General features: G+C 38.1%; 1 protein-coding gene across 1 annotated transcript; it reads left to right on the forward strand.

Moving 5' to 3' along the window:
• On the forward strand, positions 1-23,084 carry LOC146003780 (uncharacterized). Its single transcript, XM_083142195.1, has 4 exons — positions 1-313; positions 10,665-10,866; positions 16,392-16,547; positions 18,593-23,084. The coding sequence occupies exons 1-4, from the start codon at positions 147-149 to the stop codon at positions 18,734-18,736; spliced, it is 669 nt and encodes a 222-aa protein (XP_082998321.1). The 5' UTR covers positions 1-146; the 3' UTR covers positions 18,737-23,084.
• The last annotated feature ends 4,734 nt before the right edge of the window (positions 23,085-27,818 follow it).

Below are 27,818 nucleotides of genomic sequence, written 5' to 3' on the forward strand. Positions count from 1 at the left end.
ATGCTGCTTCCGTTTCTGCTTGTTTACATCATGGTTTATTGATAAAGTAAGGTGTAAGGGAAGTTTAGAGATAAGAGATATTATCTGTTTTTGGTAATTACAATTCTGTGATTCTTCGTTACATTTATCACAGAATATAATAAGAAATGCCATTACCGAGTAACCAGATGATTCAATTCTGCTGCGTTGCACGAGCAAGTACAGTACTTGTTAGCTATCAATCGGATTTAAGCAATTATGGAGGTTTAGCTCATTCGCTGCTAGAAGCTATATCCACGGAAGTTAACAAAAAGTTAACATATCCATGTGACAGGTAACTCTTTATATTCCTATTTTTTGTTATCATTTTAAGTATTTTCTGTATAATACAATAGATACAATAGGCTCTATGGGACGATAACTCTAATTTCCATAATTTTCTTTGAAAAGCGTAGATAATTTATTTTATATGATTTTATCAGATATCGTTGTCTTTTCAAAAACTAATTGTTTATAAATTACATTTTTTCTCAATTATTTTAACGCAAGAAAGAATCGAAGGAGAAAGGTACACAACAGCCCGTCCCTTTTTTTTTTTTTTTTTCCATAATGCACCTGACTACCCTTGATTTGTAATTTGTTAACGGTTCCGATCATTTTATGATTTTTTTTTCAAATTCGCGTAGCAGGAGGACTAATTATCGTAGAATTTTGGCAATCATTGTCACACGAAATTTGAGCAGTCCTTAAAGTAATGAGAACTGTTTGAATTTCGAAAAAATGTTACATTGAAAAAGCAACTTAAAAATTACTTGAAGCAAGCAGCACACTTCCTCGTAGACTAGTGGGAATAAATGTAGAAGTAAATCGGAACCTTAGTAGAATGTATTTAGGGACTTTATTTTAATGCTAAGAGAACCAAATCTAAGCTACCTAACCTAACTACGAAAGCATATATCGAACAAAATCTTAAGTGATCGCTAAAACCGCAGTATGTGTAAACAGAAGTAAATCGAAATCGAACCATGTTAAAATTGCAGAGGCCGTAAACCCACTGTACTCCCTTGAGAATTACGTTCAAATTTGTATTAATCGACATATTTTGATGTTTTATGTAATATAAAATTAGTTCCAGCATGCGGAAAACACAAGTATAAACCATGTAAGCAAAAACCTGCCATTTCGGAGTGCTTTCGGAGCTTTTGGTAAAATTTTCGTATCCCCAAAACGTATTTCTTCAATTTTACAGGAGAAAGTACTTACCGAAATGGGTTTATTTATACTTTAGGAAGGTCTTGGAAGTTTGTTTTCACCTCGTTGAAATATTTTTGCCGATAAATCATGTAATTTTCGACATTAATGTAACTCCGATGCACGAAAGCTGTTCCCTTGATGTCCGTCTACTACGTGAACCAAATATTTGCGAGCGTTTCATGACGTAACAACCGGTCAGTGTTACCAAATGCGCCGTTTTGTAACTGTGTAACAGTTCTAGAACGTAAATAAACGTGAGTTACTGTTCATCATTTCTGATTACGAACTTTCGACAACATGGCGTGCACAGGATCAGTGGCGTGCTCAATGTGAGGTTGATGGGTGTTATAACCCCCCCGCCCCTTTCGCCCAGTATCTCTAAGGCTATTTATGAATGGTTCGTGGGGCTATTTATGAATGGTTTGTGGGGCTATCCGTCAATGGTTCGTGGGGCTATATATGAATGGTTCGTGGGGCTATCCGTGAATGGTTTGTGGGGCTATCCGTGAATGGTTCGTGGGGCTATCCGTGAATGGTTCGTGGGGCTATCCATGAATGGTTTGTGGGGCTATCTCTGAATGGTTCGTAAAAAATTTCTAATTTTGAAAAACAAATTTAACTATCTTTCCTAACCTAACAGAACCTAACCTAACCTAACCTTGCCGTGCATGGTTCGTTGGGCTATTTATGAATGGTTTGTGGGGCTATCTGTCAATGGTTCGTGGGGCTATCCGTCAATGGTTCGTGGGGCTATTTATGAATGGTTCGTGGGGCTATCCGTGAATGGTTCGTGGGGCTATCCGTGAATGGTTCGTGGGGCTATCCATGAATGGTTTGTGGAACTATTTATGAATGGTTCGTGGGGTTTTTGAACCCGAAAAAAAAATAATTGAAAAACAAATTTAACTATGTTTCCTAACCTAACCTTGCCGTGCATGGTTTGTGGGGTAATATTTATGAATGGTTTGTGGGTCTATCTGTGCATGGTTCATGGAGTTTTCGAACCTGGAATAAAATACAAAATCAGTAACACGAAAGTAGGTATTTTTCTATGAAGAAGCTTGCAACACTGCATAACCACTGATCATGGACTACGCTAGTCAAGATTTCTCCGCCATATCGCGTGTAACGCAAGCGAAAGCGAACAAAATAAAAATACTCGATATTTCGAAAATTGAGATTATTTGCGTGCAAAAAACGAAACGCGAAATAGAAGAATCCTTACGAATGCAGAATATGTAAGTATCAATGTGAAAAATAAGAAAATAAGGGAATTAGAGACGTTTGGTGGTTACCGAAATTTTAATCAGCTTTTTATTATTAAAACCTTTGATATGCACTCAAATAGCGAAAGAACACGTTGATAATAACTATTGGTACCTAACCTAACTATGTAAAATTATAGTTGCTGTTGTGGAATGTCGTTTTGGGTGCTAGATTCACTTGCACGAAGCCTTCAGACTGTTCTTCTTCACGGTAAAGTAACAGATGTAATTAACTTCACAATAACACATTTACGCGAGCTAAAATCAACTGAAAACTTTCATAAACAACAAGATCTTCATATACCATGCAAAATATTTCACTTTCTCTAGGGGTACAGAGGGTCAAGGGCAGGCACGTCGCCTGATAATGTTCGCATGAGCATGTGAACACTCATGTATGTTTTAAATTAATGCACACACCAGTGGCGAAGCATGACATTTTTACGAAGTCATCGCAAGACTTGCCAAAAGTCAGGGTTAATCTTTCAACCGGGGTGGGGATTCCTACATTGATAATGATAATAACACTGTTCGTACATGATGTGTAAAGTAGATTAAGCCAAAGCCATTCTTTTTTCTACGCAGTTTATGATTGTAAAATAGGCTAAGGAAGACAAAACTTTCTTAATAAATTCAACCGAAAAAAATGAAAAAATTGTTAAACCTCTCCCTCTAAAATGCAGATTGCCTCCAAAATCCGGGTAGTAAAATTTCCGAATCAAGATTTTAAATTTTCCGGAACCCTGATATTTTTTACCATCTCTGGTGTGGAAGTATGATATGTTAGGGAAAAGGTTTTGTCGGAGTAAGTATATCTGTAACCTCGAGAACAAAAATCTTGATCAGTCTTGTCATTTGTAAGCATAGTAAACACAAAACAACAGGAAATCTATATTTGAACATGCAGGATCCCAAAAAATTAAAAGGAGAAATACTATGAAGGAAATACAATGGATCAAGAACTGCTTTTTTTCCAATTATTTCTAGCACTAACCGTGGGTAAATTTATGCTTTTGTATACTTATATTTTTTTCTATGCACCATTACTTTCATGTATTCTGTGTGAGTTGCATTGAGATGCTCTTCATATGTGCTTTTCTCTTAAAAACAAAAGCGTTGCATGCTTTACAGTGCTGGAAATAGCAGACACTCTGAGAAGTTTCATCTTGATGATGTCACAGAAACCCTGCCGTGTTCGTAAACAAGGGAGCTGAAAAAAGGATCTCTTTATTACCAGACCCTCAAGAGCGGGGAAAAAGTGGGCGAAGGACCTTGGATTCACAGACTTGCTGCGATAACCTGGCCTGCCTGACACCATTGCACTCAATAGGAAATGTAGCAGGACGGTTGGGTATGGGGGTAGAACTGGTCTCTCCTTTCGATGCATTAAACTTAACGACTTATATTTGGACTTATTTTTACTTGTCTAAAATATTTAAAAGGCAATATTTTTATGATTTTGCTTTGTCATCGCCGCATCTCCCTATGACCGGAGGACTCGCCTCTGGCACACAACACATATTTAATCAAAAAAATACTTTGTTTGATGTACGAGTCCCTAGTCATATCATAAATACTGTCACAGCTTTGGAGGCTGGCTGGACACCCTCAGGGCAAAGGCAGCACCTGCCAACAGGGAGCTGTAATACCTGAGTCGTCGTGTGGTGAGCTGTGGATGGGAGAAGGTGATTGTGATGCAGGTCAGGATGGAATGGGACTTGTATGAAAATCGAGTGGCTGTCATTGCACTACATAAGGTAGGGAAAGCAGCAGGTGAGATGCCATACTTCTCCAGAAGCTTCAAATCTCAAAGAGGTTCGTGTATCTCAGTATCCAGTGATACACTGAATTTGGAACTGTGCAGGGTGGCCTAAAACAGTATGGATGCCAGAGGTTGTGAAAGCAGTGATGGCGTGTGTGCGATGAAATCATGTCAGGAGACGGTCATTTCTGGCTCGGGACCAAAAGATGTTCAAAATGTTCATGTCTCGTGTGTTACGTTGTGACCTGGGACTTTAAGCTTACAAACGACGTACAGGTCATTTCCTCACTGATGCCTTAAAGCAGCAGAGGTTGGTCAAAGCAGAGTGCCTATTCATGCGGTACACAGCAAATGGGCACAGATGAATCCTTTTCATTGATAATGAACAGTTCAATGTTGAGGACGCATTCAATGCCCAAATCGACAGGGTATATGCGAGGAGTTCACAAGAAGCTGCCGACAAGGCTCTGAGGATCCATCATCCAGTGTCAGTTATGGTGTGGTGGGGGTGAGCTACGAGGGCACCACTGAGCTGTATTTCTGTGAGCAAGGCATCAAAATATTGGCAAGGTGTACTAAGAGATGGTCCTTGAGGGTGTTGTCAAGGCTCTCACGAACACCCTCTTTCGCATTCAGGCCTGAAGTTTCCAGCAGAATTCGGCACCAGCCCATAAGGCTAAGAAGACCCAGCAGTGGCTCCAGACGAATGTGTCAGACTTCATTTCCACGTCTCATTGGCCCTCTGGTAGTCCTGATCTTAACCTTCTGGACTACAAATTGTGGGCTGTGCTTCAGGAAATGGCATGCAAGAAAAGACACCCTAACATCGCCAGTTTGAAGCGCTCTCTTGTAAAGGCAGTGGTGGACTTCCCTGTAGATATCATGTGTAATGCAATTGATAGAGCCATGCATATTTCGTTTTTCACGAAAACACGAAATGTGAAATAACACATTGTAATGTTAATTTTTCATGTTTCTGAAAGGTGTGAGGTGCATTTTCCTACCCTTTTTTTTGTCACAAATTGATGTGAAATGAACTGCAAAATGCAAAATAGACTTAAACACGAAATTTACTGTTTATATACCAACGAGACACTTCCTGAAGTCTGAAGTATCCTGAATGTTATGCAATTCACGGAAAATTGATTAATTCTGCTGTAAATATTTGACAAGTAAAGATGGACCACTTTATACAGGAATAAACTTAATATTCTGGTAATGATTGAATGTGCTATTAAAAGGGATATGTTTATTTTGTGTAATAGTTCAGTTTTTAAATCAAATTTGGGATTATATTCACATTTTTGAAACCAAAATGTCATTTTATATACTGCTTTTTCACTGCTATAACAGCGAATTTCATGTTATTTACTGCTTTTGAACTCGAAATTGACTCTGTTTTTATATGGAAATTTTGCTTTTTTATTTACCAAAAATATGTGCCCCTAGCAATTGATGTGTGGCCACAATGAATAGAGGACTGTGTGCATGCTAAAGATGGTCATTTTGAGTAGTTATAGGTGTTTTGTGTTCCTGAAATATCCATGCACCACATATTCTAGGGATATTACACTGTCGCTAACGATCTTGTGTCTATTTCCTGCAAACCTTGTGACAGTATTTATGATACGACACATAATTTACTCTGACCTGACTTCTTTCACATCTGATAACTCTTGTAGATAGTTGTTAACACTGACTCCCACAGTGTTCAACAGAGGGCTTTGAACACATTTGCTGTGCATGTTGCATAAAACTGACAGCTAAGGGGCTGTTGGCCACTATACCCCAAAGATGTTCACTTCGCTGTGCGAACAGTGATGCAAGCGGCAATACTTCTTTCATTTGGCACCTTGGGGATCTCGAAAAGGTCTGTGCTACATAGTTGCAAAGTTTAGCGAGAAGTCGCTAAACCTGGCTGATTTTAAGCAAATGAAAGTGCATGTCTAGTGTGTGTTCTTTAGCTACTTATTTGGGTAAATCTGCAAGTAGTCTTGTTCACAATAAAAAAGGTAAAGTGTTACCCTGTGCTTAGCACCATGGGGTGTCGGGGTAACGCCCCACACTTTCTTGATCCGGTCATGAGTGGGGGTGATGTGATCAGCATCATGCCCTGACTGCCTTTACCCTCCAGGGTTTCCCCCAGGTACCTATGTCATTCGATGCTGGGTGGGTGCAATAGATACATATAAAAATATATATAAATATATCTAGAAGAGAATATTGTTACAGTTAATCTTTTTTCATCACACAGTACTTGTAATTCTGGAATTCACATGAATGCATGGATGGGCAAAGGACACATCCTGGGCGTTTGTTACCATTTGCACACATACAAGGGACTCGCTTCCAAAAAAATTAAATCTGGAACGATTTGTTTCGTGCAATGTATAAGATCAAGGATGGTAAATATGTTAATGACGATGATGAATAGATGTTACTGTACACTTTAAATCAGTGGTTCCAAAAGTGTGCACCACGGGAAGAAGGAACATGAGTAATATCACATTGACTGATACTTCAATCATAAGCATTGCAACCAAGTTATTGTGTATAATACCCAAATATCTTAGATACACATAATACATTTTTCTGTACTCTTGGGAAGACACGTCCTCCCCTCTGTCCCGCTAACGATGCACATGTTTTCAATGCTGAATGAATGTCCTTTGTTAACATGTGGTCCATGTAATAAAAATTAGATTGCGAATTATGGTTGTCTTGCATTGTACATACCTGAGATTGCATGTTATACTAATTATAAATAACATAATTAAAAGGGTGTTAGTTGTATAAATAAATCTGGTATTCTTCAAATATTCAGTTTGATTTTGGGGGAAATTGTTGAAAATTGATTTGGGGGGAAATTGTTGAAAATAAGTTGAACTGTTATTCTCACTTTTTCAATTGAAGATGAAGTTACAAGGGAGAGGAGTTCTGCATTCAGTATAAACATGTTATTGTGAACACCCGTATGTGAACCGGACTAGACGCCACTGGTCAAGGGTACCAAATCGCAATGAAACAAAACGAACTTAGGCCTGTAATTTTTTTCATACTTAATAGCTACTTAGAAAGTAGTTTTCAGCATTTTTTCCTGTCCCACTAATTGCACGTCATTGTAATGATAAAGTTATTAAATTTTAAATCCACTTAAGCGGTAAAGGCTAAAAAGATCCACCATATAATAGGCTAGGCCCAAGTTCCAATTTCGATTTAATCATGGCACATGGGCATTTTTTCATGGTTCACCTTAACACATACTTTGGTGTTTTAGCGATTATTTACTGCACGCTTGCTTGAGAATGGTTTTTCACTACCGTATGCTCCTAATGATTCTTCTCTTGCAACCAGCCGTTCGTTCACTGTCATCTTGGTTATGGACTGCTGCTGCCATCTAGGTCATGTGTGTGGTGCGATGGGGTTTCATTCTTCGGTGGGGCATGTCAGGTTTAGGGCTTTTGGTATTCAAATAGCGTTTCCAAATGTTTTCATGGTTAGGGTAGGAAGGCCAGTTTTGGGCTAATTACTTTCAGAAAGTTTAAAATTTATTTTCACAATCATTTCCACTATTTTGTGATATCTCGTTTTTCTTCTGTGAATGAAAAATGCCTTGTTGATGGGAAGCATGGGTGTTTGCATAAGGTATTTTTATCTTTTTTTTCTGCAAATAAATTGCACTTTTCGGAACTCCAAACAGTGGTAATTATTTTGACTTAAGTTTCAAATTTATTGTAACAATCATTTCTGCAAGACTACAATACTTCGTCTTTCTCCCATGAAACTGAAAAAAATCATTAAACCTTCGAAACTATTACCATAAACTATTATGTATGTGAAAATTATGATCTTGTCAAAATCTCTCCCAAAATTTGTTCTTGGCACTCCCCAGTTGTGTACATAATTTATATAAAGTGGCCTTTGAAGTCAAAATTGTTAGTTTTGGGATATTTTCTTGAGCCTTGAACATAGCTTAGAGGATATAAGCAATACTAAATTAGTTTAAAATTAAACTTACTTACGTGAGTGAGTATGAAGTTTAGAAAACAACGTTTCAGGGTACAACTGCCCACTTCATCAGGTTCATATTTTCTCTAGGCACTAATCATACTGCCACGTCACTAAGTGTTAAAAAAAGGATTAGGTTAAGAAACACTTGAAACAATCACTGCCAACATTCCTGTCTAGAACAACCAGTTAAAAATCACGTTTTAAAAAAGTTCCCCATGTTCCATGAGACCTTTTAGACCCGGGGTCTTATAAAATCTGTAATACACATTCAGTTGCACAGCCAGCACTAGCGATCAACGTTCAGTTGCACAGCCAGCACTAGCGATCAACTCCAGTTCGGGAAGTTGTGAAGGTTATTTCCCCTCCTTTGCATCACCATTCCAACTTGAATTCCTGTTCCACCCCGGCCGCTCGGACAACTTCCAGAGTAACATGGAATCCTATCTTTCGTTCTTTTTTCATTGCTCTGTCCCCATTTTTTGAGAAATTTTACCCATCCTTCCTCTAAATTACCATCATCCCTGTTAAGTTTTATATTTCTCCCAGTGCAAATGTTCGCGGTCTCGTAGACATTTCTATTAATTTTTTTTTTTTCTTCTAATAACCTGCCCGACCCTGTGGTCGAGTGGTTAGCACATCGCGCTGCGACGCCAAGGGTCCCGGGTTCGAATCCCGGTCGGGCTTGGTTGTTTGTGAATGTCCATTCATCAATTTCATCATTTCATCACTCATCCCCATCTTCGCAAATTAGCCAAGAGGCACAAAACGCGAAGTAAAATAAACTAAATCAATCAATCAATCAATTCTAATAACCTCTTTCTTTGCAATTTTATTCCCGCTCATGATTATATGTTCGGATAACCCAGTTTTGGGAACTCGTCCTCTAATGTCATCCTCGTGTTCCCCCCATCTTATACCCATGCTTCTTCCAGTTTGTCCAATATACTCTTTGCCACATTCACATTTAATTCTGATTACGCTTTTAGATTTCGTGGGGTTTCCTTTGCCTTTTTCTCCCTTTTTATATTCTGTGAAATGTTTCTCTATATTCCCAGGGGGCTTCATCCCACACCTAATCCCGTATTCTCTTACTGTTTTTAATTTTTTTTCCGATACCACTTTAAAGTATGGAATCCCTACAAAAATTATTTTTTTCCATACGAGGGAGGGAGAAAAAGAAAAAAGTATGACATTAGAGAAGGAGTCCCCAAAACTGGGTTATCTAAACATGAGCAGGCATAAAATTGCAAAGAAAGAGGTTATTAGAAAAGAAAACAAAAAATTGAATGGAAACGTCTACAAGACCGCGAACATTTGCACTGGGAGAAATATAAAACTTAACAGGGATGATGGTAATTTAGAGGAAGGATGGGTAAAATTTCTCAAAAAATGGGACAGAGCAATGAAAAAAAGAACGAAAGATAGGATTCCATGTTACTCTGGAAGTTGCCCGAGCGGCCAGGGTGGAACGGGTGTTCAAGTTGGAATGGTGATGCAATGGAGGGGAAGGTGGAATAGCGAAGGAGGGGAAATAACCTTCACGACTTCTCGACCTGGAGTTGATCGCTAGTGCTGGGTGTGCAACTGAACGTGTTTTACCGATTTTATAAGACCCTGGGTCTAAGAAGTCTCATGGAACATGGGGAACTTTTTTTAAAATGGGATTTTTACTGGTTGTTTTTCGACAGGAATGTTGGCCGCGGTGGCTCAGTCGGTAACACGTCTGACTACCATGCTAAAGGTCCCGGGTTCGATCCCAGGCCCGTTCAAATCCGGGAACTTTTCTAACGTTGGAAGCGGCCCCGGCACCCACCCAGCATCGAATAACATGGGTACCTGGGGAAACCTGGGGGGTAAAGGCAGTCAGGGGCATGGTGCTGATCACATCACCCCCACTCACGACCGGATCAAGAAAGTGTGGGGCGTTACCCCCACACCCCCTATACGCCTTCATGGCGTGGTGCTAAGCACAGGGGAACACTTTACTTTACTTTGATTGTTTCAAGTGTTTTTTAACCAAACCTCTAACCTAATCCTTTTTTTAACACTTAGTGACGTGGCATTTTGATTAGTGCCTAGAGAAAATATGAACCTGATGAAGGGGGCAGTTGTACAATGAAACGTTGTTTTCTAAACTTCATACTCACTCATGTAAGTAAGTTCAATTTTATACTAATTTAGTATTGCTTATATTTCATAGTGAGTAACACGCACAGTACGTAAATAAGTTGTTAGCTTAGAGGAATGGGTCTTACGTATAACATGGTGACAATGTGATAAGTTAGGGATGCTTTGCATACATTTTTCTAACTTGAGGCACTTCAAGATTTGACAGTAAGAGTGAAAACCTTGAATAGAGTAAAATAACAAATGGACAATTATTTAATTTTCAGTTTGCAATTCCATGTCTTGGTGGAAGATGGCCTTGTGTACATGTGTGCTACAGAGAAAACGGCTCAGCATTACTCCTCATTTGTTTTCTTGGAAAACCTGAGGAACAAGTTCTGTGAGCAACAGAGTTTGATCAGCAGGGCTCAGCATGCAACTCTGAATGAGTTTGAACGGGATTTTGGTCCAGTCATGTCTAGATTTGTGGTGAGTATAGCTGTAAGTTTTCCTACTCCACAGATGATTTTATCACCTACATAAGAATTTAATAGTCACATTTCAAACACAAATGCAGTGTAACCTCGATTTTTCATTTTTCAAAAGACAAAGTTGAAGGAAAATTTAAAATCCCGGGAAATTTTATAACATGTTGCTTTATTGGAAACAGCAAGTTTAAATGTATAATGTTGGAAAATGTAAAATCGGGTTTTCACTGCATTTGCATTACATTATCCAATGTAAACTTGTTCTTGAACCAAGTATTGTTTTGCTTTGTAATCAAGGGGTCCCGGGTTCGATACCCGGTGGAGGCACAAGTGGTTCGGATCGCACTTTAAGCTGTAGGTCCAGTCCCGATTAGCCTTATTGTGCATAAAGTGGACTTAAAAAACCAACTCAACAAGTATTGTTTCGTCCTTTCAAATACATCAAAGCAATTGTTGACTACACATCTACCTAATGTAAAATTCATAGTATATGCCCAGATTGTTATTAATTATTATGACACCATTGTTACAGGTGTTTTGTATGGTTGAGTAAAGAAACAATATATTAATAAACATAATGAATGCATTTTAATAACAATATTGCAAAACTCCTTATTTCTTCATTTACTCAAGACAGAGTTTGGTAAAGTCTTCTCAGAATTATTTTTACAAGTATCCAGCGTTACCCCCACACCCCCTATACGCCTTCATGGCGTGGTGCTATGCACAGGGGAACACTTTACCTTTTTTTAGTATCCAACAAGTTCTAAAATTGCAATAACAATTGTGATGAAACAAATGTCATTAGCCATCATTTGAATAGAAATGCCATGGGAAGATATTTTAATGAGATGTGAGATGAATTGCATGTTATTTTTATGATAATAATAATCTGTATTTATCTGCAAGAAGCCTGTACAATAGGTATATGACATGAAACTTTATTTATTGCTTAATCTTTATAAATACAGGGTGTTTCGTAAGTTCGTTTACAACGCTTGGGAGGTGATTGTATGAGTGAAAATAAGGTGGAAAGTTCATGTAACAAAATTCCGGAAACGGCTTTGTTGCTGAGATATTGACGTTTGAAAACGTGGGAAAATGATTTTCCGAAGTGAATAATGGCAAAACGGGTGAAGAGAAGTCGTCGGTGTTGGGCGGTCCACTAAGAAATTGGGTACGCTCTTGTCAAAAAATCACGTGGCAATGTTGTGCAAAGTCGGCGCAAAGGATTCCCCAAAGGACGCGAACAAAGATGTTGACGGGAGTATGGTGGGTGTACGTTCTGCGTGAGCTGGTAACGACAAAAATTGGCATGTGTTGAATGGCACCAAAAAACAAAGAAAATTTCCTGAGCGATGGGCACCATGACGTAAAAACGAAAAAAATGAACTGTCATAGGTTCCATACCCTGAAGGGCAGATGGGTGTCCGTGTGATCTGACGTTAAGTACCACATTTCCCACTAGGGGTGCCAACAGTGTATGTTTCCTCATGAAGGAGCGCACGTGTCTGTTCCATTCGTACTTCAGGTACTGTGGCAGCAGCAGGTTGTTAAACATTCAAGGTTGAATGGAAAGACGTGAGGTTCTTGGACAGTAGTATTGCACAAACATTTGATCTAGCGGTGTTACATGTTAATTCTTAGCCACAGCCCATTGTGTTCTGTGAAGTGTACTTGTGTTAACGGCCATAAACACTTCTAGCCCGGTGTAAGGGATGGCTGCATACACGTCCCAAGAGCTGTCAGACATGCATCTGATTTATGGGGAAGCTGGAGGTAATAGCCGTGCTGCAAGGCATCTGTATGGGGCACGTTTTCCAAATAGGGTGTTACCATCGCAAACCTTATTTCAAACTGTAGACACTCGACTTCGGGAAACAGGATCAGTGTTGCCACCTCGTCGAGAAGTATGACGACAGCGAAGTGTGCTAACAAGACAGTTTGTGGAAGTTGTGCTAACTGCAGTGATGGATCATCCAGGCACCAGTACGCGTGCACTAGCCTACGAACGAAACACCTCCCATGTGAATGTGTGGCGAGTCCTGGCAGAAGAGGGGATGTACCCATACAAATTGAAGAAAGTGCAAGACCTTTTACCTCGGGACTTTGGCCCATGTGAGGACTTTTGCCAATGGTTTGTTCATCAAATTGAAACTATTCCCAATTTTCAGAATACGGTACTATGGACTGATGAGGCTATCTTCACGAAAACTGGTGTGTTCAATAGTAAAAACAGTCATGTGTGGGAACATGCAAATCCACATGCACTGCTAGTGGCACATCATCAGCATAGATTTGCAGTGAATGTGTGGTGCGCGATACTGCATGACCATTTGATTGGACCGTACATTCTCCCTGTTTGCCTATGTGGACCCACTTATCAAGCATTTCTCAGTGAAGTTTTGCCTGAACTACTAGAGGACGTGCCCTTGGCACCGAGACAAAGACTGTTGTTTCAACATGACGGTGCACCCCCACATTTCGATCGGAATGTGCGCCATTTCCTCAATACCGTATTCCACAACCAGTGCATTGGCAAGGGAGGGCCTGTGCTATGGCCACCTCGATCGCCTGATATTATGCCCCTGGATTTCTTCCTCTGGGGAGAGATGAAACACCTCGTTTACGAAACACCTGTCATGTCAACCGATAACCTTGTTGCCCGTATCAATGTAGCTGCAGCATCGATAGCAAAAATGCTGGGGTAATTGGGTCGCACTAGACAATCCTTGATTCGCCGTTGTCGCCTCTGCTTGGAAGTTCATGGTGGACACTTTGAAAACCGTCTGTGATGAGGTTCCCTTCACATCTCCATTAAGCAAACTGTGTGCCCTTCAGGGTATGCAACCTATGACAGTTCATTTTTTTCGTTTTTACGTCATGGTGCCCTTCGCTCAGGAAATTTTCTTTGCTTTTGGTGCCATTCAACACATGCCAATTTTTGTCGATACCAGCTCACGCCGAACGCACACCCACCCCACTCCCGTCAACATCTTCGTTCGCATCCTTTGGGGAATCCCTTGCGCCGACATTGCACAACATTGCCACGTGATTTTTTGACAAGAGCGTACCCAATTTCTTAGTGGACCACCCAACACCGACGACTTCTCTCCACCTGTTTTGCCATTATTCACTTCGGAAAATCATTTTCCCACCTTTTCAAACGTCAATAACTTGGCAACAAAGCCGTTTCCGGAATTTTGTTACATGAACTTTCCACCTTATTTTTAATCGTACAATCACTTCCCAAGCATTGTAAACGAACTTATGAAACACCCTGTATAGGGTGAGTGCACCAGTAAATGACCATCTCCAGTGAATGACCATTCCCAAATACTACAAAGCAAAATAAGGCATGGAACAAACTGTGCCAATAAGAAATAATATTGCATTCATCTACAATCCATATTCTGTTATGTAGGTTTTGATTGGTTTGCCCAGGTCACAAGGTAGGGAGTTCAAGAGCACACTTGTTTGAGTTCAGCAGACGAGACGAAGAATCTGGTATTGCTAGTAAGGTAGGGATTACTACATTGTAATCATGTGTACAAGAAACATTCAAGGTGTGTGAAATTTGTGCTTATGTAATGTTACATGATGAAATCGGAATAATGGGCTATTCAAAAGTAACACATTCTCTGTTGTTAATTGCAAGAAAGCAGGGGAGGGGGGAGGTCATGCACTAGATACCAATTTGACATCATCTCTAGTAAATGACCACTGAAGTCAGAAATGAAAGGAAGATCCAGGTGAAATTGTTAATGCCTTCCAATCATCTGCAACACTGACATAAACCAACTACCTTTTTTCGATCTTTGGAAAAAAAATCAGAGAGAAAGCTTCTGGAAATGAGCCTTGTGATTTTCATTTTGATGAGGAAGGAAATACTGATATGTCCTGCTCATTGCTACATGAAGGAAGTGAACTTCAAAGAAGTCAAGCTGAAATTTCAACACTGATGTGAACATCAATACCTCAGTCTCTAAAAAATCATCTAACCTTGTACATTCAATACAGGCCAGTTCTTGGTCACTGACAGTAAGAGAAAAGAATCATCTCCGGTGGTTGAGTGCCAACAACAAAAAACTCCAGAGGAAGAGTGGTCTACTCACTTGCATTGGCCTAAAGTAAAGGACAAAAACATGAACAGCCAACAAAAGAAGATCTGAAACAATAATATCAAAGAAATGGAAAGAATATCATGAACTAAAACAATGAGGGGGAAAACAGCAACAAGTGAAAGGGGATGTTAAGAAGAAATCAAAAGCTATGACATCGGAAGAAGAATATAGTGAGACCAATAGATTCAGATTAGATGTCCTTGGCATCAAAAATCTGAAGGAGATTTACATGAGTTGTTGTTAACTGTTGTGTAAAACAAGAGTGAAAGCAGTGAAAATTGCATTATGCACATGTTGGTGATTACACTACAGTGTGTTATGATGGTGAATATTATCCAGGAATAGTGATTCATAATAAATTTAAGGATGAATCTGAAATAAAAGTTTTGCATAACTGTGAAGCTGACAAATGAAAATGGTCAACAAAGCTGATCAAATTTGGTACAGTCGTTGAGACATCAAGGAGTGTATGAAAGGTCTTATGGTGTTTACTATACAATACCTGAAATGCTAAAATATATAAAAAAAACAGTGTGTAACTTTTTCAAATTTCTTTGTTCAGGAAACATCATTATTATCATTATTAAAAATGTTTGTGGTCATTCACTGGTACTGAGGTAGTCATTCACTGAATTTTGCTGGTCATTCACTAGTGCTTTGATTGGAATTCACGAATCTTTACCTATTTCTTTCATAATGATATGTATTTACTTTAAAATAGTACTAAATGAAACTCAACATTATACCGTATTCATTCATGCAATTTGCTTGGATTCACTGTGTTTTTCTTTGACCTAGAAATAAAAGTTGTGGTAAATTGTTCTTAACTGGTCATTTACTGGTTCACTCACCCTATTACTTTTTCCAAACTTGTGATCATGTGCTTTTTAACATGATAGATGCAATTGTAGGGCAGCCACACTGTCCTATATACTTTTTTTGTGCTCAACATTTCTAATAGTAGGTGGCGAACAATGTTTTGGTGCAGCTCAGAATGAAGCAAGTTCATTGAAGTTAACTTTCTTGTTCTATATGCATATTCATTTTGAAACCTGCCAAAACAAAGTAAATGTTTGCAACTCTTGTACAGATATTCCCATGTACTATTCATGCATATTTCATAATGAAAAATATATTTGGTAGGCAGCAGATAAGAGTGTGAATTGGGTGTGAAGGTTGCTTTACAAAATAGAGATAGTTATTGACCATTGTTTATACAGTCACTATACATAAGAGGTGTAGGATATATGATGTGTTTACTCACCTGTATCTGTTAAACAAGAGCAGACAACCATTTTTGTAAGTGGCTTTCCAAGATAGTAAAATTACCAAATTGCTGAGTCCATAATGCCATTCCCCAGATTGCATACGCTCCTACTTTAAAAATTCCTTTATTTTCCAGGAGGATTACAACATGGGCAGAGGTGATAAGATGAATCAGCTTCGTGCTCAAGTTGATGATGTAAAGCAGGTTATGTTGGAAAATGTCCAGAAAGTGATTGATCGAGGGGAAAGACTGGACGAACTTCTAACTAAGACTGAAGATTTGGAATCTCAGGTGAGTGTTGCTAAGAATGTGCGTTAATGGTGGTAAATAATAATAATAATAATATTATCCCATGTCGCAACAGCCCGTGAGTGCCAGCGCCCACCTACCGACTGCCGGCCTCACTCCTCCCTGCCAGCGTAGGAGGTCATCCAACCAGTTATGGGGTGACGTGTGGTCAGCACAACAAACCCCCAGTTGTTGTTGTAGGTTTCCATGACCGGGTTACGCTACTCATTCATAGCTCCTCAATTTCCTACGATGGTAGGTTTTCATCACCTGTCCCATACACTGGCCACCAGTGGCGGCGATTGGGTTCCAAAATGGGGGGGGGACAAAGACAGTATATTTCCCTTTGTATATATATGATTTAGCATAGTGCGGGAGCAAAAGTGGCAAAAAGTGGGGGGCAACTGCCCCCCTTCATCTTCCCTAATTGCCGGCACTGCTGGCCAAAATCCCAGGAAAAGCTGTTACGCTTCCCCAGAAGACTAGAACCTGTGTGTGTCCCATACGTGAGCCCAAAGTGTGGCACCTTAGACCGCACGGCCACGGTCCATATTTAAATTATATTTTGAAATTTTAATTATTATTTAACCCCTTAAGTGTAGATGGTGTACATGTATGTTTTGTGTTTGCTTCAACTAGATTCGACTGCAGAACATAATCACATTACTTGACATCATGCTAGCTGTATTAAAAACAAAGAAAGTGTCAGAAGAGAAAGAAGAAGAAAGAGAATATAAGTTCGATGTAATTTGTACATAATAGAAGACCAAAATATGGCTTAAAAACGAAGTTTACGAGATTGTGGACATTGAGTTGCACTGGTTTCAATGACTTCCACACCAGAAAGATTCATTCTGCAAGAACCTGAAGTACATATATTCTGACATTCCATGTATTATTGTATAATTGTATTTGTGTATTATTTACGTTTGCCGTACAATATGAAAGCAATTCTATAAAAGAAGAAGGCAGACAATTACATACGGGTGTTTGTTTCAGTTAATTTTGTTCAACGGAATTCTGCTGAAAACCTACATTTTCCAGTAGTGAATTGTTCACGTAATTCCACACTTAAGGGGTTAATATGTATGCTTCTTGATGTTTGTCAACACATTATCAGGGAACAATAGTAACCCTTGGTGCAACAGCCTTACGGACTACCGGCCTCAGTAGAGGCATTTGTAGGTCCCCAATTTGTTCACGGTGGAGGGTGGCCACCAGTCCCATACGCTGGGTGAAATCTCAGTAGAAAAGTTGTTACTCAAACCAGCGCTCTTTCTGTAGCCCGAGCCCAAACCATGGTGCGGGAGGGACTACAACAAAAAAATCTTATGATAGATTTGACAAACCTCCCTCCTCTTCTATATTTTTTGAATAGTCAACATACTAGCACAGGGATTACCATTGATCGCGAGCTACCGGTAGCTCGTGAGGTCATTTCCAGTAGCTCGTGAGGGACTTGGCTAGAATAGACTGTAGAAGAGTGGCAAGATCTGCTTTTTCCAATAGGTGGACATCTAGACAACTTGTTCCAATATCTATGACAACCTATTTATCCAACCTACAAATATTGTATGTAGATGAAAATGAGTGTCATCCTTCACATTAACAAGATGATTAGGGGCAAGTTTTTAAATTTTACTGTTTGTAAAACCAGTATTTGCATGTTTCATTTACATTTGAACTCTCTTTAAATGACAAACTCTGTATGTTGCAGAGAAATTAAAAAAAATTGATTGATTTGATTTGCCACTTTTTACTCGCAAAGAAAGCATGCTCATGCTGGTATTTGAACCCAAGTCCCCTGGCATCTTAGTGCTGTAAAGAAATGATTATGTATCTGAGAGTTGTTTTAAACCAACACAGGGTCGAAAAATTTCAATCCACACTTTGTAGCTCATGTATTTTCAAATGTTGGAAATAGCTCAATGGCTCTGTGAGTTTGGAGATCTCTGTACTAGCACATGATATAATTGTGTATGTACATGTTCTTTATTGAACAAGTGCTGCAGTTGTCACTACACATAAGAATTATTCTTGTATTCCAGGGAAGTGCATTTCGACAGAGAGCAAACGAGATACGCAAGAAGGCCTGGTGTAGTAATTTCAAAACTTGGGCAATCCTTGGGATGATTCTGGCAATTATTCTAACATTAATTATCCTATTTGCAACAGGCGTTATTAAAATGTAACATAGTAGTCATATTTTAAGAGTTTTTGAAGTAAATTTTTTTATATATATTTGTAGGAAGTGTATACTTCCAATATATGCCATCCACTAGATTTCTTCCAGCTGAAAGGTTACCACCATCTAAGTAGTGCTAAGAATGAGAAAACAACTCATATAATTTGGTTCTACATTTGTAGACCTTTTTATGTAGTGCACTTTTTCTTTTATTAAGGTTCGTATTTATAGAAAATGTATTTGTAATGAAGCCTAGATTAACTTGCTGATATGAGTAATATGTATATGGAAAGCACATGCACTTGTTAAATTAATTGTTCCTCACGTCTGATGTGTTGACTTTTTAAATCTTCCGATATTTGTAGCATTACCTAGTGCTTTCACTAGTAATATAGTAAATGTAAAAAAAGGATTACAATTCATACAGGTTGTTGCCATCAGATGTAAGCATATATTCAGGGATATGACAGAAACTTGTTGTTACGCCTTGAGTAATAATGATACGATGTGTAAATTTATGCTACTTTGTGGTCAGTCATCATTTTCATACTGCATTTAGTGAGGTTACAATAGTGCAAAATAAAGCAAAATTGTTCATTTTAGGTAATGAAAAAGATAGTGAAATGGAACATTTTTGCTGCAGTTTCCCACACAAAAAGAAAGTTTTGTGAGATTTCTGCACCGTAAGTTTTTAAAATTGAAACATGAAGTCCGTGTATTTCTAACTTAATAAGAAATAAGGTATAACAACAATTATTGTATTCAGCTTAGTTAAATTTTGATCTAACTTCTTTTTTTTTTAGCTGTTCATGTGCTTTCTTTTTCTTTTTTTTTATAATAATTATGTGTATACACTTTTGTTCATAATATCTTTACATCGTTGTCACACAATTTACAATAAGAAAAGAATGCATTCTTCAAGTTGTTTGATAAAAATCAAGGTTCAGAAACTTGTTGTATTACAATAAGTCATAGTAAAATGCCATGTAATATAGTAGCTTGTTTTATCAGATGATAATCATCACAAATGCAGAGAGCTATGTATATTACAGATAAATATTGCAGACTTCTTACTGATTCTCCTCACGTATGGAAGTTGGGCAATATCTGCAAAGTGCCATATATGATGTGCTCTTTTATTTCATACAGGCTGTTACAACATTGTGACCGGGGTAAGACTGATTACATATATTTCCAGTCTTCATTTAAAAGAAAAATACTTTTGTGTGGTAGTAGTTCACTTTTGTTCCCTGGGAGTATCCAGTAACAATCATGAAGTTTTACAGTGAATTTGAATACTGAAGAATCATCTTTGTGGACCCCCTCCTGCATTCCACTCAGTTAAGTTGTTCATGTACAGTGGTTTTGCTTTTTCCAATAACGGTCATCTCCAGTGAAAGTAACACCAATGAAAGAAATGTAGTTGAATAATAGTCTGTTTGTATAAATTTGGTAGTGGGGTATGACTCAAGAAACTAATTGGCAAGAGGTCCTGGTGTCCCTGGTGAAATCACATTACATTGCAGATGGGATCCAACTTAAACTGTAAGTCCAGTCCCTGTCACATGGAAGGTGGTTCAAAAGTTATACTGTAGGACTGTACAGGGTGGCCCGTAAGTCTGAGCCCATAGGAGTTTTTAACAGGATGGCAACCCCCCATCCACACTTTACACGCTCACAGCACATCACCATAATACACAGTTTCCTGCATGTACACTGAGGATGAATGAAGTGGTCTCCAAAGAACCCAGATCCCACTCCTCTCAATTTGGTTGTGTGGGGGCCTCCTAAAAGCCGTGGTGCACAAGATCAAAATTAAGAATATTCTCTTTAAAGAATAATGCACTGCAGGTGTGTCAGCAAATTTCTGAGACTCTGATCCATAAATTTTTGCAGAATGTGAGATTTTATCTTCAACTGTGTATGTGTTACAATGACTGACACTGAACAAACTCTGTAATTATATGTGTTTTTCTCCTATGGGTTCAGACTTACGGGACACCCAGTACAATAAAACCAGTTCATGGCTAGTATGCTTGTCAAAGCAACTTCTCTACGGTAGCAGGAAGGCAATTGGTAGCAATAACAAGTATCAAACAGTCACAAACGTTTCTTTTTCTGCACATTCAATGCAAAAATATAAGCAAGTGCAGAATATCAAATCAAAAAATTGAATGCCTCTGTTTAGGTTTTTTACCTTGTCCCCTGAAAAATGTCAAATCTGGGTTTTACTGTACATGTATGGCGGATAAGTATTTCTAAAATGTGGATATTAAGAAAAATATACTTAAACCATTTCCTTATCTTAGATCACAGGGCAAGAAACTTGTTTCAAAGGCTTCAGTGATATGTTTATTGAAACACTTACGGTCTTTTCAAATCCTGTATAGTTCTGCATTGATTTTGCATATGTAAGGAAATTGCAAATATATTTCAATACCTGGTCCATTTTTTTTCACATTTGTGATATCTGTGTGTAAATTGTGAATATGTACATTGCTGCCATTTTGTGAAATAATGTTTAACCTGGTCGTAAGAGCTCTCTGAATCTGATTAGTTCAAACAATGAATGATGAGAATTTCAGAGGAAAATTGTTTACAGTGCAAACGTTTTCCCCGTGAATAGTTATAATTTTTATAAGAGTTTCTCTCTATTTATTTTGGTTAATTTTGTTTGCATTGCCGAATTGAGACTGCAATTCAATGTTACTGGAAAGTCCAGGAGCAACTGGATAAGGAGGGATTTTAGAAGTCACACAGATGATGTATTCAATTTCTTGAAATTATAATCTGTCTATTCTTAAGATAATGAGAAATAGGGATAGGATGAATGAGGGTTGAGTGAAGATAGAAAGTGCTAGTTTTGTCAACATTTTTGACATTTTAATGATTCATCTTTTTAATGCGCATGGTTGAATCACTAATTCATCTTGTTTAAGGAGTATTCATTTTGATTTTGTGAGTGTCCCTTCATCAATTTTATGAGATTATCATTTATACTCAATTTGCCAAAAAATGTCATAAGAGCAATGTGAAATAGAAATAATGAAATTGTAAGAACTTTGTATGTAAATAAGTAGTGCAAACAACTTGAAAAGATAATAATTTTTTTTGCATGCAAATTTAATTTCAGGTGGTTCATATGATTAATAATAATTACTATTATGGCAGAGAAGTGCAAACAGTCATAAGGTCATGGTACTTACGTACAGTTCTTGGAGTTCTATTCTTCTTTTCAATGTTTCTATCCTTCTTACAACCTATTATGCTAGGAGTGTGCGGGATCCCGAAAAGTTGGTACCGAGGTCAGGAGATTAAATTTTCAATCCGGATCCTGTCTTCGGGAAATTATTCCCTGACTTTTTGGGATCCCAGTCTGATCATGTTTAAAATTGGTTAATTATCAATGTTTTCTGTATTGTAAGTGCCTGAAACTCCTGAAACATTGTTAATTTTTATTCCAGAAATGCAAAAAATAATAACTCAAGAGAAAAGGGCATGTAGAATTTGTAATTTCTACAGTACTGGGAAATTGCAAATTTTTCCTGTCCCGAATGTCAGGGTAGAAAAAAAATCCATCCTGATTCCATCCCAACCAAAAATTTCTGTCCCTCACACCCCTAGATTGTACTGATGGCGGCAGTTATGTGGACATATACAAAATCCTGATGGAAGACAGTTCATTTCAATTAAAATGCCAAAGAGAGTTTGACAAATTTTTAAGTCTCATTGTACTTTGCAAATCCATTCCTTTTTTATACATGGTTCTTCAATTGAATGTGTATTGTTGACTTGAAACCAAAGAAATTCTGTTGTTCAGGCTTGTCTAATGAATGTTGGAAGGAGTGTTGTTTTCCATGTTGATAATTCCTGCCAATATATTTATTTTTTCAGGGATCCATATTGATAAGCATTTTTGTAGGTATATACATTATGCCTTGAAGCATATAATGTACTTATGTAGACCTGCATGTTATTCAAGTAAATTGTGACATATTTGTAGTTATTTTAATTTAATTTAATTACTGTGCTTCTAGTTATGTAGACTAATATTTCATTCCAAAATTATGTATATATGCACCAAAGTTTTATTGTATTCGTTATTAATGATAAAAGTAGTGAATTTATGTATATGATATGTACTAATACTTATATATATTATAGTACCTAATAGTTTTTAAAAATCTTGTTTACTGTATGTATAATTTATTCATTTTGAAATTTTTTTATAGTGTTATGTGATAAAATCTTTAAAGATCTTAGATTATATATTTTAAGTTATGCTTATTTCATTTTATAAGAGTTTAATCATTACTTAATATGTACATTATAGTGATTCAGATGATGGTATTAAAGAGAAAGACTGCTATGAGATATATATTTGTACTGTAGTTTTTATTTACTTCCCATCATTGGCATTGAAAATGTGAGGACATGCACTATAGGCAATGTGTACTCCCAGGTTTGTATTGTGGGTGTTTTGTTCCTAATCATTTAACCAATTGTCTTCATCATTGTGATTAGACTTCAGAGATAGCAAACAGTCATAAAGTAATGAAAAGTTAAGAATTCATAGATACAAACAGGGCCAGATTAAGACTAAATTGGGCCTGATGCTTGAAATCTTGGGTGAACATTAAACACAATGACGTTATAGTTACGTCACAGCGCAAAGAATAATAGTAACTGTACAATAAGTAACGCTGTGTCTAGGCGTCCGAAATTGGGGCTCCAAATTTCATTCTAAGATTTATTTTCAGGTTAATATAGCAAAAGACAACTGTTCAGCTTTTGGAAAATTCTCGTCTCTTTTCATCTGGGCCTATTTCAGGAATGGGCCTAATGCTGCAGCATCAATAGCACCCACCTTAATCCGGCCCTGGATGCAAATAGTTTTTATTGCTGCAACCACTGTTTACAATCAGTGCTCAAATGCTGGTGAATCCAGAATTTACGTCTGAGAGGAGCAAATTTCAGTTTGTTACCTCACCTCGTCGAGAAAAAATTCTAACCTTCACGTATTTTATATAAACAATATATAGTACTGTGGACAGAAACCAAGCGGACTTACACGTTCTAGAGATTAGTGTATTGTTTTGCAGAAATAGTGGCCGCGGTGGCTCAGTCGGTAACGCGTCTGACTACCATGCTCAAGGTCCCGGGTTCGATCCCCAGCCGGTTCAAATCCGGGAACTTTTCTAACGGTGAAAGCGGCCCCAGCGCCCACCCAGCGTCGAATAACATGGGTACCTGGGGGAAACCCTGGGGGGGAAAGGCGGTTAGGGGCGTGATGCTGATCACATCACCCCCACTCACGACCGGATCAAGAAAGTGTGGGGCGTTACCCCCACACCCCCTATACGCCTTCATGGCGTGGTGCTATGCACAGGGGAACACTTTACCTTTTTTTTTTAGTGGTACAGGATTTGAATAGATGTTTATTAAGTTTGTGTGTTAAGTCCACTTTATGCACAGATAGGCTAATCTAAACCAGTGTCTGCATCCTCCAGGTATCAAACCAAGAACCCTTGATTACAAGTCGATGAGGTTACCATGATGCCATTGTGGAGGTCCTGATCAGATGGTTATTAATGTATGTTGCTTTTATAATTTCTCCCATTTCCACGGTAAATAGAATGATCAGATGTGAGGAGTAAAGTGAAGAAGCAAAGAACAAAACTAAAAACCTATTCTCTTGGGGGATGTTGTGTTTGACCAACTTTTGTGCATATTGCACAGTGGTTTGGATTTAAAATTAAAGTGTAGGCCCAGTTCTGATTAGCTTATCATGAGCATAAAGTGGGCTCAAATCAAACTTTAAAAAAATATCGATTCTGTTAAACCAAGGTCTCCAAGGATAGGAGCTGCACCAGTGCAGTGTTGCCCGGGAACCAGTGGAGTGGGTAAGAGGAAAGCAACAGTGCACCAGCCCAAGTGATTTCACAAATATCCAGTGGCGACTTGTGGATTTTTTGGGTGTATGAAGTTATGATAAACAAACAAAGGAAAGTTTTCGAAAATGCATTAAATTACACAGTCACACGTATTGCTTGTACCTTGTACACCCAACAGTGAAAGAAACAGTAAGCGAATTGTCCACCACCATTTTCAATCGATCTGAATTACACAATGTGATGACAATGAATTGAAATTAAGACATCAATGAGCAGAGAACAATGCCTGCTTCGAACCAACATAGTTCCATTCCTTAAAACAACACAGGATGCAGAATAGAAAAGTAATGAAAATAGCCGTGGACAATTTGCTTACCATTATCTTTGCCGTTGACTCAATGGGATTCATGAGTATTACCGTTCAAATTGTCCACGTCTATTTTTATTATTTTTTCTCTTACATCCTGTGTGTTTTTAAATGATGGATTTTTATGTATGCTGGTGCAGAAGTTGTCAACAGCTTGTTTTGAGTTTTCTTTTAATTCTTGAAGCTCTTATTGGGTCAAATAAAGTGCACGAACATGGAGACGGACAATTTGCACGGAAATGCTCATGAATCCCATTGTACTAGCCATTGCATTTATAATATTAGCTGCAGGCCCTCTCCCTATCAGTTGTGTGTGGATTGTGAACAGCTTTGCCAATAGCAGCCCCCTGATAAGAAAAAGTGTTGTTTCAAATCTTAACTTACACTGAATGCAATCAAATTATGCTAAGGTCTATTATTATCAATATATAATTATTATTATTAATTTATCATTATCATTTTCTGATGACTGTGGTAGTTTTAAGTTCAATTTATGCAACCATTTTGGAGCGGTGAACTTTGTTATTGTTATTTATTATAGTTAAGCAACATTAGGAATTTCGACCATGCAATAAAATGGGTTCAGTATAGTGCTTGAAAAGAGTTGAAGAAAATTCAACAACCGGTAGCGGCGTCCGTTTGTTTTATTTGTGATCCCCAACTTTCTGTCGGTTTCCTTTCATAAATGTTTGTAACCTGTTAAATCGGGGAGGATAAAGAAAAGATGAAAACAAGAGGTTGATCCTGTAAAAGCTTGTCCTTTGGTCTTGAAACAAGTCTGCTGTAGAAATACAAACAAGATCTGGAAATTTTTAAAATATAAATATTTCCTCAAAATATCTTCAATAGAATTCAATTTTTCTGTTTATAGGGACGCCTGTTTTTGAGATGCTGCTGCATATTATCATTATGTCAAACACAGAGTGAGTGCTAGGGGCCAACAAAGTTCAAATTTTGCTAGGTTTAGAATTATTATGCTAGGGTTGGCATCACTGGAGCTTCCTTGCGGAACGCATAACTGAGCAACCCCCCTTCCCTACCTTGCACTGCCCCTCGCCCATCTGCCTGTAGTATCACAAGGTCGGTTTGGGCAGCAGATTGACTCTTGACAATAGTTTAGTTGAGTAGCGAACCTACATTGCACTCATAATTTTATAACGGTCATTAAACTTTTAAAAAGTAGAGAACTGGAAATGAACTGTAGGAAGTTCCTCACTTCCTACATGAAGGAATCTCCCCTGCAAATATCCCCTTTTAAATTCTCAAAGTGAAATGAATTATAAATACGGAATTTCAAAATACTGATTCCTGTGCATTTCGTCTTTCAAGATGCTTGAGAAGTATTAATCCATGTAATCATAAATTTTGTTTCTTTTTAATTTAAACTCTAATTGTAATATAACAAAAACACTAAGATTGCTGACCATGGCAGTTTATTAAGATATAAAAACACTTATCATGTAATGTTTCAACCCTGTATCAGGTTCTTCCTCAGATGAAGAACTAAACTAAAATGAAGAAATACTCACACAGAAAGATATATACACATAGCAGGTTGACTAGCCACACAAAAACAAATCATGTTGACAGTCCTTATCTTGGACTATTTCTCAGGAATTAAGTACATTTCCCCTCTTGACAGATGACTAATGGATCTACCACACTGACAGGTGATTGACAGGTCAAGATTAGATTATCATTCCCCCACCCCTTCTGCCTTTTTGGATATGGATGAATACCTTGTCCTCTGGTCTTCTTCTCTTTCTTCCTTGTTCCTCCTTCCTTTTTCTCATCCTTTCAACTTTCTGTAACACACACTTCCATTCCTTGTTTATCTTGAGTCCTCCATTCCACTTCATGATTTCTTCTCTATTTCTTTGCCCTCCTTCCATTTTCTCACTAGTTCTCTCTTCTCTTTTCCTATTTACCTACCTGAATCCCATTCTACTTCCATGGCGGTAGACAGAAAAATATTTCGGGGGGGGGGGGGTTCAACCATAATTGATCATATAGTTAATAGTATTACATGCAGTCACTAAACATCATGGCACGACAAAATGGTTAAATGTAAATACTACACTAGCTGCCCTGCGAGAATAGTAAGAGTAAAGTACGAAGTTTGGGGGTTCCAGGTTCGAACTCTGGTCAACCATGGGTAGGTACTTCATCATAGTCGCGGTTAACCCACAATGTAGAAAAGCAACATAAAATAAAAACTTATACGAGGGTCACTATTTATATTTTGAGCCTTGGCAACACTGATTGAAGTTAGGCGCGATTTGCCGTTTGCAGGAATTGTCTGGCATTATTGACCATAACGTACTTCAAATGTTTTGTCAATAGCTTCATTTGTGTTGTTTACGTTGCCTTGGAGATTGCGCGACAACAATAAAATGGAATTAACTCGTGAACATTTTCGTGCGATGATTTTTTAAGATTTTCGACGTGGATTATCAAGGCACGAGTGCATCGATCAACTTACTTCCACATTTGGCGATGAAGCCCCATCCTTTGCCACTGTGAAACGCTGGTATAACGAATTTAATCGTGGCCGCCATTCGCTCACCGACGAGATTCGCGAAGGTCGTCCAAAATCAGTTGTTGTTCAAGAAAACATTGATTCTGTGCAAAACCTAATACTGCAAGATCGTCATGTGACATACTGTGAGATTGAGGCAACCATAGGCATTAGTTCCACCAGCATATATAAAATATTACATGATCATTTAGCAGTGAGAAAGGTATGTTCTCGTTGGATCCCACACAATTTGACAAAAACTCAAAAAGACGCTCGCGTCAATTGGTGCAAACAAATGCTCAATAAATAC

The sequence above is a fragment of the Lepisma saccharinum genome, chromosome 20 (assembly GCF_977018435.1).
Source record: "Lepisma saccharinum chromosome 20, izLepSacc3.1, whole genome shotgun sequence".
Taxonomy (NCBI): domain Eukaryota; kingdom Metazoa; phylum Arthropoda; class Insecta; order Zygentoma; family Lepismatidae; genus Lepisma; species Lepisma saccharinum.